The sequence below is a fragment of the Takifugu flavidus genome, chromosome 21 (genome assembly GCF_003711565.1).
Source record: "Takifugu flavidus isolate HTHZ2018 chromosome 21, ASM371156v2, whole genome shotgun sequence".
NCBI classification, from domain to species: Eukaryota; Metazoa; Chordata; class Actinopteri; order Tetraodontiformes; family Tetraodontidae; genus Takifugu; species Takifugu flavidus.
In genome coordinates this window covers 9,259,190-9,273,582 of record NC_079540.1, presented here as the reverse complement: position 1 = coordinate 9,273,582, position 14,393 = coordinate 9,259,190, and the positions used below count along the sequence as shown (strand labels likewise).

Sequence of the window (14,393 nt, the reverse complement as noted above, 5' to 3'; positions counted from 1 at the left end):
ACCTTTCCCTCATAACCCACACTAAACTGTTGACTCTTGATGGGAAATATGACAAGTTTGGATTGTGAACCCATTAACGTTGGCTTTTATAGGACGCTGCCTCCCCCAGGTCTTCCTAATTGGGCGCCGCTGCTCATTACTGAGCATGCGCACACGGTATCATCCAGTGAACAGGAAGGTGAGGTCTAAAATCACAGTGAAGAAAAGTGAAGGGGTCAATGTAACAAATAAAAAAGGTATTTAGAACAACGACAACACCACTACCCAGCAACATTTGTTAGTTGATGAGAAAATGTATCTTAGATCTAATTTATGGTCGCGTCGCGCAGTGAGCCGCAGCGACCTCTAGTGTCCAAGCTGAGGTTTAACAACCCGAGTAAAATAGTCCTGTTTGACATATGTTCGCTTATAATTAGTGAATCATATTCTAAAGAAAGAAAATCAGGTTGGCTACATAGTTTTGATTAAGGTCTTATTAACAAATACCCCTTTGCTTGATCATCAGTTGTGACGACACCTAATTTACAACGATGGTGACGTTTCATAGAGTAGCGTATGTTAATGATCTACCGCCTACACAGCCATCACAACTTCCTCAGAGACACAGTAAATGCAGAGTGTTGCAATAGCAATATATTTTTATTGGTGTGGAGTTATTTATACCGACGTGCCAGCAAGAAGGACAATCTCTGCATGTGCTGCTTTACATGGTTCCCACAGGACAGAAATAAAAAAGAAAAAGGAACTCAGATGTAACTTTAAACTGTCAATTACCACATTAAAATATCCACATACGAAGCCGTTTAAAGACTGAACCAGGAAAAAAAAACTTTTTCCATGATTAATTTTTAATCCATGAAAATAAATGTCAAAAGATTAAAAATATACATATTTTAAAAAAAACTAAACTAAACAGATCAGTCAGGTTTTCATTGAGAGATAAAGTAGTCAGAGGCACTGGTTAAGCCGACAAGAGGACATGTTCGAGAGACAGGCAGAGGTGCGACCACGTTTCCGCCCTCGGGAGACGACGGCGCCGCCCTCCGAAACATTACACAACGCTCAAGCGTGGAAAAATCATCTACTGGTGAGTAAAAATTTAAAATTTGAGGTCCAACTCTTCAGAATGATCATGACGCCCTGTTTCAGTCCAGTGACAGTTGAATATAAGGAGCTACAGGTGTTAGGTCGCTAACATACAGCCTCAGGTTAGACAGGAATAAAGTGGCACAGAAGACAGGCAAAAAGGAACAGAGTATCAGGTATTTGTGACGGGCGTGTCACAGTCCACATGTGCAACTTTTAGCTAACAGCAGCTGCTCCACCAAACACTGCAGCCTCCACCTCCTCCTGCTGAGTTTCTTTTTGGATCATGACATCTCGATGGAAGAAAACTAAAGCGGACAGAGGGAGTTCCTTCACAGGTCGGCTGGGTTCACAATGGTAAAGTCTGAGTCCTTGCTGTTGGTGGAGCCCTCGTCTGGGCTGGAGGAGCCCGAAGTGATGCCCACCATCAACGGGTCCTGGAAAGTTCCTGCCGCGCCCTCCGGTTCCATTCGCACCAACCCCCGGCCCCGTCTGACGGGAGGGGTGCTGTCAGACGGGGCCGTTCCGGCTCCGTCCGCAGGCTGCAGATCTCCGTCCTGGGAAACAAGGATGTAGTCATCCCAGTTCTTCCCATCAGAGCCGAGGGAGGAAGCCACCTGAACACACAGTGACGATCAACACAACACCATTTTGTGATTTTACAAGCCTAAATCTGGAGAAAGCACGTCGACAGAAACCTGGGCTGATCTTTAAAGTGCTGCAGTGATCCTGCACCTTTAACTCGGAGCAGGATTCTATTTACTCCCACCCGCCTCCTCTAAACGCGCAGCTTTGCCTCCTTTCTCTGGGGAGAACTTAAATAGTATCATTCAAGCAGAACTGTTTAAATTAGGCATGAAGAAGAGGAAGAACCAAAGTTACAGCTTATTGCAACAGAATACTTTACCTTGGTTTCATTATTCACACATTTTGCCACTATGAGGCAGATATTTAACGTATCTATATAATCCATCCTCTACCGCGTATCCCTAAGCGGGGTCGCTGGACATATCTATCTTTTCGGAAAAATGTCAACATTTAAATATCTTTATTATCTTGTAAATGCCAGGGGCTTTAGCATTGCAACACGTTAGCATAGTTGGCTAGTCCTTTCCCAATACCAGAGTTCTTCTACGCAGCTTTTTCTCTGTTTTTGTGGTCATTACAAATCCTCAAGGTAAATAATAGACAGATTAACAAGTCTGAAACACTTTAATTAGTTACATTTAAAAAAAAGGAACTACTGTTTCCAGGTGCAGAAGTCCAGCAGCCCAGAAGAGGACTGGCTAATTAACCTGCTGCTGTGGAGGCGTCGTGGCTTGCTCCTCCTCTTCTCTCTCACTCGTGTTCGAGCCGACGTCCAGACCGGAATCCCTCTTTCGTGCGACGCCTCCTTGCGGACGGTGATTGATGCTGCTCAGAACTGTCTCGGCGGCAGAGGCGGTGGAAGTGTAGTGATCGTCGGCGATGGTGATCTCTTCATTCTCCTCAGTCTCCAGCTGGCTTTGATTGAAGCGGAGCGCCCCTTTAAGAATGTCTTTGATCTGACAGATAAACACAAAAGAGAAAAATTGCTCGAAACACAACAATAATGTGTGTAAAACAAGAGCAGACCTACCTGTTTGAGCCCAGCCAGTGACACCAGCACCTCATCCTCCTTCTCTATGCGTTCCTGCAGGATCACTTCCTGGATATTACCTGTGTAGCAAGAAGAAGCCATTAATGAAGAAGAGAAGCATCCCCAAACTTCCACATCTTCTGATTTACTCTTCCATATACTGCAGCGGTTCCTCAGACATTTGGAGACAAAACTTAACATTATTAAACACAAGTGATGATTTAAAGAGGCAGGTTTGACTCACAGATGTGAGTGTTCATCATCCTGGCACAGTATTTGCTCATGGCCTCCAGGTCGTTGATTTGGCCCTGCAGGAAGGACACCTGCGCTTCCAGGTCTTCCTCCTGCAGATGGAAGATGGGCACACAGCAGAAGGTGAAGGTGTGGGACAAACTGAATAAGCAGTCAAAGGAAAATCAGAAAAAGGGAAGAGGGAATGACTCACCGTCTCTTTTTTGCCCATGGACTTGCTGTGGGAGCGAGAGCGGGTGATGTTGAAGAAAGACTCCTTTTTGTTGGCGGATGGCGGAGGAGACGAGGCGCTGATGTCGCTTCCTCGAGAGGAGTGAGGAGGCGGCGAGGACGTGGACTGGCCCCGGCCACCAGTAAGGCTTTCTATACTGGGAGAAGTGCTGGCTGTCCTGGAGCTTTGGCCTGAGTAGGCAGAGAGGTAAGACCCAAAAAAATTACTGAACCTAAGTGTTTCCATGACATACACACCTCTGGGTTGCCCCACCATTAAAAGGCAATCGGGTGAGTTTGACCCACAGGTAATCATTAAAAATTATGATATATGTTCTTAACTGATCCATCTGTATAAATAAAGATTTATTATTTTACAATTTAAAGGCATTTTTATTTCCTTTTAGCAAGAAGTGGTCTCCCTCTGCTGGCCAAGAGGAGGTACTACACGCTACTCAATGCACCGTGTGTAATAAATCACCCATCAGCTGCCAGTCAAGCAGAAATTATCCTGACATGCAACAGGGAGAAAGGAGGGGGGATGTCACACAAGTAGTTGCCATGGTAGCAATTATGTGTGTCAGTTTGAGTCTGGGTGAAAGGACTCCCACTGAAATGGGAGCAGCCGAACAAACCTCTGGGGGAAGTTTATCCTCACTAGGGTTAATCTGCACACGCAGCCGTAAACATAAATCTATGCTGGAACAAACCTGGACCTGCGTGTGCTCTTCTGCTCACCTTTGCTGAGATGGGCGGGCATGCTCTCGGACTTGAGCAGGCGGTAGTGCTGAGACTGGCCGTGGCTCTGAGTCAGCAGAGCAGCGGGAGCAGGTGAGGGATCGGCCAGTGGGTGAGGCAGGGCGGGGGGCGCCGACGGTGGGGACGAGGAGGAGGAGGAAGAGGAGGAGTGTATCTCAGTGTTGATCGGCGTGACGGTGCTGGAGCTGACCGAAATGGCCGGCGCGATGAGCTTTCGGCCAAAGCTGAGCAGGCTGCTGGAGACCTTGTTAATGTTGAGAGGGGCTGTTTTTGCGCTGGAGCTGGAGCTACAAGTGAGCGGAAAAGAAAGAAGATTTTCTTTAGCCTCTGAACCTTGTGGTTTTAGTTGGCGCCAAATAATTATTATAGCAATACTGGCTCAAACTTTAAATTGGTCATAAAAGTGCTAAATCATTTGTAACCAGCACCCTCAGGACCGTGGTCTTATCCTGGAGGAGATGCGGCCATTCAAAGGTTATTAAAGAAGTCCCAGGTTCATCCAGCCTGAGCTGTTTTTAGACTGTCTGGGTTTTACTGGTTAGCCCAGACACTCATTCTGAGCTTCTCATGAGCTAAACATTTAAAAGTGGAAGCTTATCCGAAGCCTGCCATTGCTTTTGGAACTTACCGGGTCTTGTTCATCAGATCAGCGCCCCTTGTTTTGTAGTAGTCCAGATTTTGCTGGAACTGGTAGTTGACGGGTCGTGGGTGGGTCTACAAAAGGAGGCACATAAACACCGAGTGTTGAGGAGCACAATACCCATCCCTCGAAAAAAGTCAGAGCAAAGGCGACAACGTAAGGCAAAAAACATGCACGCCTGGATGTTTGTGAGTCAGCGCGAATCGGCAACATCCATCCGCTATCGTGGATGATGCCATCACGCCACCCCAGGTGTTACACGTGACGCCAATCTGGTGTGACGCGGGCGTCCACCTGGGGGGGAATCGCTGTCACGGCAGATCTGGATACTCATCTCGGGAGAATGACGGACAAAAGTGTGGGGAGCCGTTTTAGCGCACGGCTCATTGAACTCGGAGGAAGAACACAAACATATTGTGCTGGGACAGCGATGCATTAGCAAAGGTCATAAACAAATCAGACACGTGGAAATGCGGCCGGCGGCTGGTTTACACGAAGACGGTTTAGGCTCTAAGACTGCTTATAAAGCTCATAATAATACAAAACTAACAATAATAATTGTAACACATACATTATAACTGGCAGAACAATAATTAAAGTACGTACTTGCTAACTTCAACAAATGCACTGATGACAGCAGCCTGGGGTGACAAAATGTTGGCATTTCCAGATTTTCAGTGATAAACATTGTGGCATCTATGTATGGTATATCTGGAGCTTCTCCTTTTCATATTAACTGCTCTTCCGCTTCACGTGTTTATTAGAGGTACTTTCAATTTTCCAAATGGTGTCTGCGGAAGTGAAAATGATTGTAATGGACAAGAATTTTTGGCTTTATTGAAGAAAGCATTATAGATTAAAGAGAAGAGGGGTTATCTTTCTATTTCACTTGAATCAATAGAGCAGAATAATCCAGAACAAGAAGTAGTTTCATCATGCAGAATTTCATTTTTGTGCGATATAGTGCCCCCAGGTGGTAAAACTAAGCACTGCATCATTAGGAGAGCTACCGCATGGTTTCCATAGGGAACCAAAATCTGAGGTTTCTTTACATCTGTGTGTCAACCCACCACAATATCATGGGTACTAACTTATTTAATTATCCACAGTCAGACTATTTGAGACTCTTACATGATCAGATTATCACTCCTCGACAGCCTTGTTTACTTGAGTTACAGTCTAAACGTGACCCTTTTGGTCTTTCCATCTCGTCTCATGTCTGCAGTGACTATAGCTTTCAGTGAGACAGCTTTAATGAAGGTATGCACATGTGAATGTCTCAGGAGTGATTAAAACTGCAAGTCTAGGTTCATTAATGATAAAAAGATAACAAGTTGGAATTTAAAAAAATAAAATAAAATAAAACTGTTTTCGGCATATCATTGGGAACACTGATAGGGTTTTATTTTGAAAATATGGCCAAACGAACCCCAGTCTCTCTTGAAATCAAACTGTGCACGGCCAGAGCGATTCAGAGCACGATCCCCCTAAACGGAGACATCGGTACAAATCCTGGCCTTTATTCTTTGGACCAGTGTAGCTCCAGTGACAGAACTTGGCAGCGCTTTGTACAAAACTGACTCCCGGCCTGACACGGTGCGTATCAGTGTAAACCCTTTAAGGGAAATGGAAGCGCAACTAACTCAGATTGTTGAGTTTGCAAAAAAAACCTGATTCAATAATTTAGCAATCAGTGACAGGAGTGCGATCGTTTGCTTACTTTGGGATCTCGGAGAAAAAGGGCTTTCTGCAACAGAGAGTTGATGTCTGCCAACGGAGGGTAGTGCATGAGGAGTCCTAGGCAGGTCTGGAAGTTACTGGCAATGACTGAAACAGATAAAACGTCAAATACGCAGCCTTTCAAACACACCATCTCATTACACACATTAAACACATTAAACCAGACACAAATACATCTCTATCTAATCCAAAAAGGGTGTTGAAAATCTGAAGTGAAGTGTGCCTCGTGAAATTGCGACGTGGCTTTATTAGATTCGTCCAGGAACAAAAGGGAACGTACGCGCGTCTCGGATGTAGAGCAGCATGGCCACGAAGATGTAGTCCACCAGGTCCAGAGTGATGCTGTCAGCGAAGAGCGCGTCCCACACCACCAGCAGGTCCTGGAGCGGAAACTCCCGGCCGAAGAGCAGACGCACCCACCGGCTGCAGGAGAGACACCAGAGGTGGCGGTTAGCACCCCGAGGAGAGCGTCGGGCACATATTGAACTCCGGGTGGCGATACTGACATGCCGTAGATCTGGGGCGCGATCTCCAGCCGGTTGAGGTGCATGTGCAGCTCGATGTCGTGCTTCTTTACCAGCTGGTCCTGGATGCGGTTGACTTTGGTCACAATGGCGACGGACGGCCCGGCGTCTTGGGGCCGAGAGAACGGAATGCTTGTCAGCATCTCCTCTTTACCCTGCAGGAGGACCGTCCATGTTACACATCTAAATGATCGCCATAATAAACACTTGTTCCTTCACGACTCAAAGTACCGCGACATGATTGTAGCTCGGACGAACCTTTCTCACTTCCCTCTCGAAGCTGGAAAACCAAGGCTCTGCTGTCTCCATCAGCTGCGAGAGCATGGCGCTGCGGACAAAGGTTAGCGCGTGTGAGGGAGCGAAAGGGGAGGATTGGAACCAATTTAGATTTGAAAAGATTTCTACTCACTAAGCATCGTGCTCAAGGTACGCCGGGTTCAACAGGCACTTCATCTCCTCACTGCGAGACAAAAATAATGCAAATAAATGCAAACATCCTTCTACCTCTGCATCGACGGAGCGTGCAGATTTCGCAGCTGGGAGGGACGGACCTGGGGCTGGCCGTCTCACTGGCGTGCTGGAAGGCCTGATGGTCACAGTGCAGCACAAAGACGATGGGAGCGAGCAACTCGTGCATCCCCTGTGGGCAGAGGGAGAGGCCAAAGGAAGACATGTAGCAAGAACGAGAGCAAAAAATGATGGTTCATTTGTGGTCGGTCTCTGTTTAATAGTGATGTACGAGGTTTTTAATGCAGGGTGGCAGGTTTAATTTTGATATTGTTAGCTGCGGCACGGCCACGTGTCACTTCCAGTTTGCAATGAAGACGCTCTACTGGCAGTCTATTTATTTGGCACCTGTTGCAGACACTGATAATGATTAGGGTAGATTACAGAGGTGTTTTGTTCTTTAGATTGAACTGGCCGGACTCCCACTTCTATCCTGTGGCTGCCTTCATAACTGTCAGCATGGTTGAGCAGAACACCCCAGGTTTTCAAGCATCTCAGTCTTACCTGCTTATACAACAACTGCTCATTTTCTCTGGCATAACAAAACAGGATGTCTGTCAGTTTAGTCCTCACATCTTCGTCCTGGAAGTAGCGAATCTCAGGGAAGCTAGAAAGCAAGAAAAGGACGGAAAGATCTTTTTCACGCCGACCGCAAAAAAACAGTATAAAATATGTATATTCCAAACCAAAGAAACAGAGAATGCTTGTGGTACGGACGTTCTCAACACGTCCTGTTTGATCATCCCCTTCAGTTCTTTGTCTTGGAAGAACTTGTTCCACGGGCTCTGCAACGAGCAGGGAAAAAAGACAAAAGCGCACAAATAATAACCTGGTTTATTTATGGATTAGAGGAGGCAACGCAAGCAATCCCAGAGGTTTTGAGAGTAGTACTGCAGAGGATTGACTTAAAAAAAACTGTTTTAGATTCACGCAAGAACAAGGAAAGCGCCCCAATAAAAAGTGGACTCGATTGGAAGTAAAAAGAACTTGAAACTCTGCCAAAGCAGCAGTGAATCTACAGCTGCAGCGCGTCGCCGTTTTAAATGATGAAAAGTAGGCTGACAGCACACAAGGATTCACTCACCCCCTCATCCTGGGACAGCGGGTTGTTGACCACCAGATCTTGCTGGCCTTTGGCCTTGCGGGGGTTGGTGATGTGCTACGAAGACAACAAAATGTCAGGAACTGGTGCTGCTGCAGACATAATCCCACGATGTGACATGATTTTCTGTTGCCATGTAAAAGGCTCCAGTCTGGTTTGAATCTGTTGGTTTCAGCTCAATCAGTTAGCAGCCCCTTCATAATTTATTGGGAAATGAATAATTTAGCACACAAATAATTAACTTTTAATCACCATATCTACAGAAATGTAAAATAAATAAGTGTAATATATTACTAATTAAACCAAATTACTGCAAAAACACAAAAAGCCACCGTGGCTATTTGTCATCTTTAGAATCACATTTGTCATTCTGTGGAGGACTTGAGCCCGATGGGGGCGCTCTTACCATCTCCTTGATCTTCTCATACTGGGACCGCAGCTCCCTGGTCTTGCTGATCCACTGACTCTTGTCTTCTGGAAGAACCTCCAAGTACAGCTGCAGACAGCAGCGTGCAGGTTAGCATAAGCGGCAGGCTCAGCCTCACCAAAGCAGCTCAGAAACGCAGCTCTGTACGCTGCAGTAGAACCTCGCCAAAGCCACTTTAATCGGACCTGAGCCACGGTCCCGAACTGTTTGGCAGTTACCTTCCAGCATACGCTGCGGAAGCGGCTGCTCCTCAGCCGGCCGCTGATGCCTGCCTGCCGGATCCTGGCCAGGTAATTACTGTTGAGGAACAAGTCATCCCATTCTTTCCTGCGGGGAGGAAAAGGAGATTTATGAGCGTCTCGGCCAGGAACCAGGCACAGTTTTCCAGCTAATGCATCATGCAGCAGCCGAGCAGGCGGAAGCAGTGAGCTGAGACCAGGTTCTGGACAACCCACCTGTATGAAAGAGAAGTGGACTGAGGCTGGGAGCTGCTTCTGCCGTTCAGAGATCCTCCTGGAGACACAGAGCCCCAAACTCAACACATCGATCCAGCATTCACGGAACAGGACACAAATACACACAACAGTGGACTGATGAACTTTTTCACTGCTTCCAAACGAGCGATCAGTTACTTTCTTAAGCGTGTAGATGAGCAAAGTAAAAAGTGCCAGCAGCAGAAGAGCACAGAGAGTAACTCTCCACTGCTCGTAATGGCGGTAATAAGTCTAATTTTGGCCTGCAGGTGAACATGCACTCAAGTCAGAGAGCTGTCTATCAACATTAGTTACAGGAGGAGACCGTTCCACAGGGACACTCAGCATGAATATTCATCAGTTCCACAACATGCCAGCCCCCAACAATCTCTCTCGCTCACATGCGCAAACTCCAAAGCAGAAAAACAACCTCAGCCCGGGGCATTATCAGCCACACCACTGACTCACATTTCCCCAACGCACTAACGTTGGGTCTTTTAAATGGTCTTCTCTGCGTGTCCCTTGTGATTCTGCTGCTCTACAGCTGATCATTGGACCAGCAGCAGCACACAAATGTTCCCAAAACGACGGAAAAAGACTGAACATAAAGACTTGATTGGAAAGAAATTGATTTGAGTCTTTATATATATTCTCTTGTGCTAATGTATGCAAATAAATAGATGATTTCCTCCATCTGCCAGATCAGAATAGAAGTTTCAGCACTGTATAAATGTAAGCCGTGAGGAGCAGGGCTGCGTACTGCTGTGGTTCTTGTTGAAGTCATGGAGCGGGTCAAAACCCGTCTCCTCATCTGCCTGGAGCGGGTGGCGGGTCTCCAAATTAGGGTGCTGCATGATCCACCAAGACCTGATGAATAAGAGGCACAGGTTACAACAAATACCCATTTATCTCATCCTCTTTATTATTATTTTTTAAACCATCACAACTGGCTTCAGTTTTTTTTTTAGATACACACCAATACTTCATGACGGGGGGGGGGGTTTGACCTTTGATTGCTGACTGTATCCAGAATCTAAGTGTAAACACCTCAACCCCCTGCTGCTGTCATCATACAGACCTCTGAAACTGTTTATCCTCACACTATTTACTTACCGGTCTTGTGATTCTCCTCAGCCAAGACGCAGAAAGAAAAAAGATGACTCTACAAGAAGAATAAGGAACAAATGAGAAACTCCAGAACACAGAGACAGACAGAACACAGGGTCTTTAAAGGGCCTGCGGGTGACTTAAAAAGCATGTGGATCTAAAATTAAAAATAGCATCCTGGAGAATGAGAGACCATCAGAATCTTTTCATTTATAGTTGAAAGTGATTTCCATACACTGATGCCTTATAATTAAAAAAAATAATGACCTATTGAACAGTAGCAAATAAGCTAATGAGATTAATCATGCAAACGATTTAAGGACAGGCTGTGTCATAAAACAATAAATTATACTTTGAGTCCTATCATCAAATAATACTTTTTCACGACAAACTGTGAAGTCTAATCAAGTTTACCCAGGAGGAGAAGGTGGCACATGGTGTCTCCCATTGTCCTCTTAACACTGTTGTTCCTCCAAAATTTAGTATTATTATACTGAGAGATCAGATTTGGGGGGGTTACGACAGGCATGCAGCCAATTTTCCTTAAATTGTTGAACGCAGCAGCAGTTAAGACACGATTGGTTTTAATATCAACACCTAATCAGGTTAAAAGCCTTTATTTTGGTTTAAAAAAAAGAAAAAACTGTGACCCAATCTACTAGGAAATTCCAAGAACTCAAACATCTCTGAGCCCAAACTTTGCTAACAACAACCCGACTGTTGAAAAAGTTGAGCTTCCTCAGAAACATTTCAATCTAGGCTAACAGAGCCTTCTTCATCCATTTTGGGACTTTGCCACGTGATTCTAATACACGGGCGTAAAGAATAGCGTATTTCCAAACAGATTTTTCCGTTCGCTGCTTTATTAATTGTTGAAATAACACAACAAAGGCATCTCTTAAACCTATTAACTACGCAAATGGGAATTCTGGCTCCATAAATCAGGCACACAAGCCATCAAAAAATAGAAATAATTTTATATGCATAATGTATGTGCCTGTTTTCTTTGGAAACATCTGTTCTCCTCAAAGATTAATACTCCCTTTTAAGCTGAGGGGCTTTTCCTCCCTTCCCTTGTTAAAAAGGATATTATCCCACTAAATACTCGTAACTAATCCGTAACTGTAAGGAAAGACAGAGAAATGTTCCAAATAGGTGCCGCCAATAATAGCCTGTTTTTCTGAGTTTTGCTTTCAAAGACTCGGCATGAAAAGATTTGTCAAATTCTCCCGAGTAACAGTCAACCCACAAAGAATATTAATTTATATCATCATCTTATGACCGAATCTGAATTGCAAAAAAGGTGTCAAAAGATATTTTGAGGAGCATTTTTCCCTACAGATCCGCACGCTCATCCAGAGCTTCGTCCGATCTCTCTGAAAATAAAAAGGCGTTCCGAAATACCTAAAAGCTGCATCGTGCGCTTGCGTTTCTGCGTCGTTTATGAATGACGGAGGAATGATGTGGTTAAACACACACACGCTAGTACAACCTTGCCTGAAGTGAGTCATCTCCCATTTTGATTATTTCCTCTCAGAGTCGAACACGAAGTGACATTCTAACTTTACTGCGTTAAAAAAAATGGAGGCAAATCAGCCTGTGCATAATTTAATCCTCAGCACCTGGAGACATTTCAATAATTCAAAGCACGAACCTTTCATGAAATAATCAAATCAATACATAATGAAATGCCTAAATAAATCAGGAGACAAATAACACTGCATCCATCTGTTCTGAGGTAGAAGATCTGTTTGGACTTACTCTAATTTGGGGAGCCAATTTGTAAGCGAGTCTGTGCTTGTGTGTGCATGTGTGTCTCTGTGTGTGCTGCTTATGTAAATACAACACTGGAGGCACAAGTCTTAAGCAACTGATCCCACTTTGAACCTTTCTATTCAACAATAACATTGAATTTCCATTCATTTAAATGGTTATTATGTATTAAAAGGGGTAGAACTTATTTATGATATTATTATCAAACCCCTATAAGCAAATTTCAGGATGATAAGCAGAGCAATGTTCTTGAATCATTAACTTCACCAGAGAGGACAGACCAAGACTTGTTCACCAAGTCTGAAACTAAAGTGAGATTACGTGAAATTGCTGAAGTATCACGTACGTTTTACTGAAGTGCGCTAAAGGTTCCGGGAAGACATGCAAATGATATGTAACTACAGCTAAGATGACATTTAACATTTAAGCATTACCTCAGTGACAGTGGTGTCCTTAAGGCATAAAGTGTTCACATAGAAATATGCACAGAGAAATCTGGCAGGAAGCGCCGCTTTTATTGGTATTTACAGTTGGAGCCCAAGACTGCAAATTAGTTACCGTGAATGCAACACCCTAACTAAATAAACTCACATGCCTCTACTTCTGCACGCAGCATGAGCCCAGAAGCTTTCACAGTCACATGATCAGCAAGTGGTTGAGAGCATGCTTGAGACCTTAACCTTGGCAAAATGCTGCATATTTTCTGAGTTCACAGCCAACAGTAATTAAGTCTGAGAGCTGCAACATCTGAACACATGCTTACAAGAATACAACCTAAAAAGAGGAACAGATAAAAATACATTTGTACTGTAAGAGTCAGAATGAGCAATTAATCCGTCAGGTTTAATGATGAGAAGACAACTCTCAAACCTCTTCTGCAGCCTATTTCCTCTCACTATAGTGACAGCCAGTGCAGACGTGAAGAAGATGCTAGTTACACTCTTTTCTAATGCAGAAGGAGGGAATTAGTATCTGAAAACTTTCTGTCCCAGTACACATGTACTAGTTAGTCTGCATAAAGAGCAGGCGGACTTGCACTGTCCTGGATTTATCCTCCGAGCTGTCAGGCAAAATCAGCCTGGAAAACCCAGCTCAAAACCAAGGATATGGCCCAGATTGTAACCACCATCAATTATATTACCATCTACCAGCAGAGACAACGTGTTTCTTTTAATCTCAAGATAAGACGATCATTTCAAATGAAGGCGGAATTCGTCTGTAAAGCAACGCGAGTCACAAACCACAGCAAGCACGTCCGAACACAGCGCGACTAGCTAGCCAGCGTGGGATAAACACGCACAGCCACGGCTAAAGTCCCCTAACAAGCACAGAATGACCAGAAGGTGCTGCTGGTGTCGACCAATTTGTAACTGACTGTGTCAGGAAGTAAGTAAAGGAACGTGAAGTTAGCTCGGCTGTTAGCAAGTTGCAAGCCAATCTGTCCGCAGGCCTGTTCTTACTTCGGACACAGTTGCCCAGACCAACTGATAACACATGCACTAGCGAGCGAGATGACGTGAATATAAGTGCGACGGTACACACATAGTCATAGAATTTCCAGATACCTGAATAGATCATGCAGGACTCTTCATTCTGCTCTTGTAGACCGTGTGCTGATTTGTAAACAGTAGCAGGTCAGGCGGATGTGCTGATGATCAGCTGACTGGTCATGTGACCTGAGGGAGGCGATGCCTCTCTCTCTGTCTGCAGGTAGAACTTCCTGGTACCGCGGTCCGGTATTTGTTCACCTGCGATCAGCACCGCAGATATGCGGGAGCGTGTTGCTGTCAGCCATGCACAAAAGTGTCTGGTTATTAACCAGGCGTAATATTTTAATATTCAACGCTTTTATATTCAACCTATCATGGTATAACACGGTATGGAAACGTGAAACAGAAATCTATACGATGGAATAACAGAAGGAACATCGTCTTCTTCTGTTTCACTAGATGCTCGAACTTGCGCCGCCAGTGGCATAAATGAGAAACTGCAAAGCAATATATGGTTCTGAACATACATACATACATACATACATACATACATACATACATACATACATACATACATACATTATATTGCCTTCTGCCATAAATCTTTTTTCCCTGACAAAATGAATCACTATTATCAATGAATGGGAATTAATCGTCATTAATCCGCCCATCCATCTGTCAACCT

At 44.6% G+C, this 14,393-nt stretch overlaps 1 protein-coding gene across 2 annotated transcripts; it reads right to left on the bottom strand.

The window, feature by feature from the left end:
* Positions 1-620: 620 nt before the first annotated feature.
* Positions 621-14,002, bottom strand: tbc1d5 (TBC1 domain family, member 5). 2 transcript variants are annotated; one of them, XM_057020355.1, is made up of 22 exons: positions 13,784-14,002; positions 10,452-10,500; positions 10,099-10,205; positions 9,321-9,378; positions 9,084-9,192; positions 8,845-8,934; positions 8,421-8,495; positions 8,054-8,121; positions 7,841-7,943; positions 7,381-7,469; positions 7,239-7,289; positions 7,088-7,157; positions 6,812-6,984; positions 6,586-6,728; positions 6,286-6,392; positions 4,554-4,639; positions 3,905-4,212; positions 3,150-3,358; positions 2,949-3,048; positions 2,705-2,784; positions 2,382-2,630; positions 621-1,703 (listed from the first exon to the last, which is right to left on the bottom strand). In XM_057020355.1, the coding sequence occupies exons 3-22, from the start codon at positions 10,190-10,192 to the stop codon at positions 1,419-1,421; spliced, it is 2,547 nt and encodes an 848-aa protein (XP_056876335.1). In that variant the 5' UTR covers positions 10,193-10,205; positions 10,452-10,500; positions 13,784-14,002; the 3' UTR covers positions 621-1,418. The 2 variants fall into 2 exon arrangements, with proteins under 2 accessions (XP_056876335.1, XP_056876336.1); XM_057020356.1 differs by lacking the exon at positions 13,784-14,002 and adding an exon at positions 10,860-12,381.
* Positions 14,003-14,393: the final 391 nt, after the last annotated feature.

Bases quoted from the DNA above. Each gene is read 5' to 3' on its own strand.
- tbc1d5 (XM_057020355.1), bottom strand. From the start codon at position 10,192: ATGCAGCACCCTAATTTGGAGACCCGCCACCCGCTCCAGGCAGATGAG. The intron at 3,049-3,149 runs GTGAGTCATTCC...TTCCATCTGCAG, and splicing joins CCATGGGCAAAAAAGAGACG to GAGGAAGACCTGGAAGCGCA. The intron at 2,631-2,704 runs GTAGGTCTGCTC...TTTATCTGTCAG, and splicing joins CACTGGCTGGGCTCAAACAG to ATCAAAGACATTCTTAAAGG.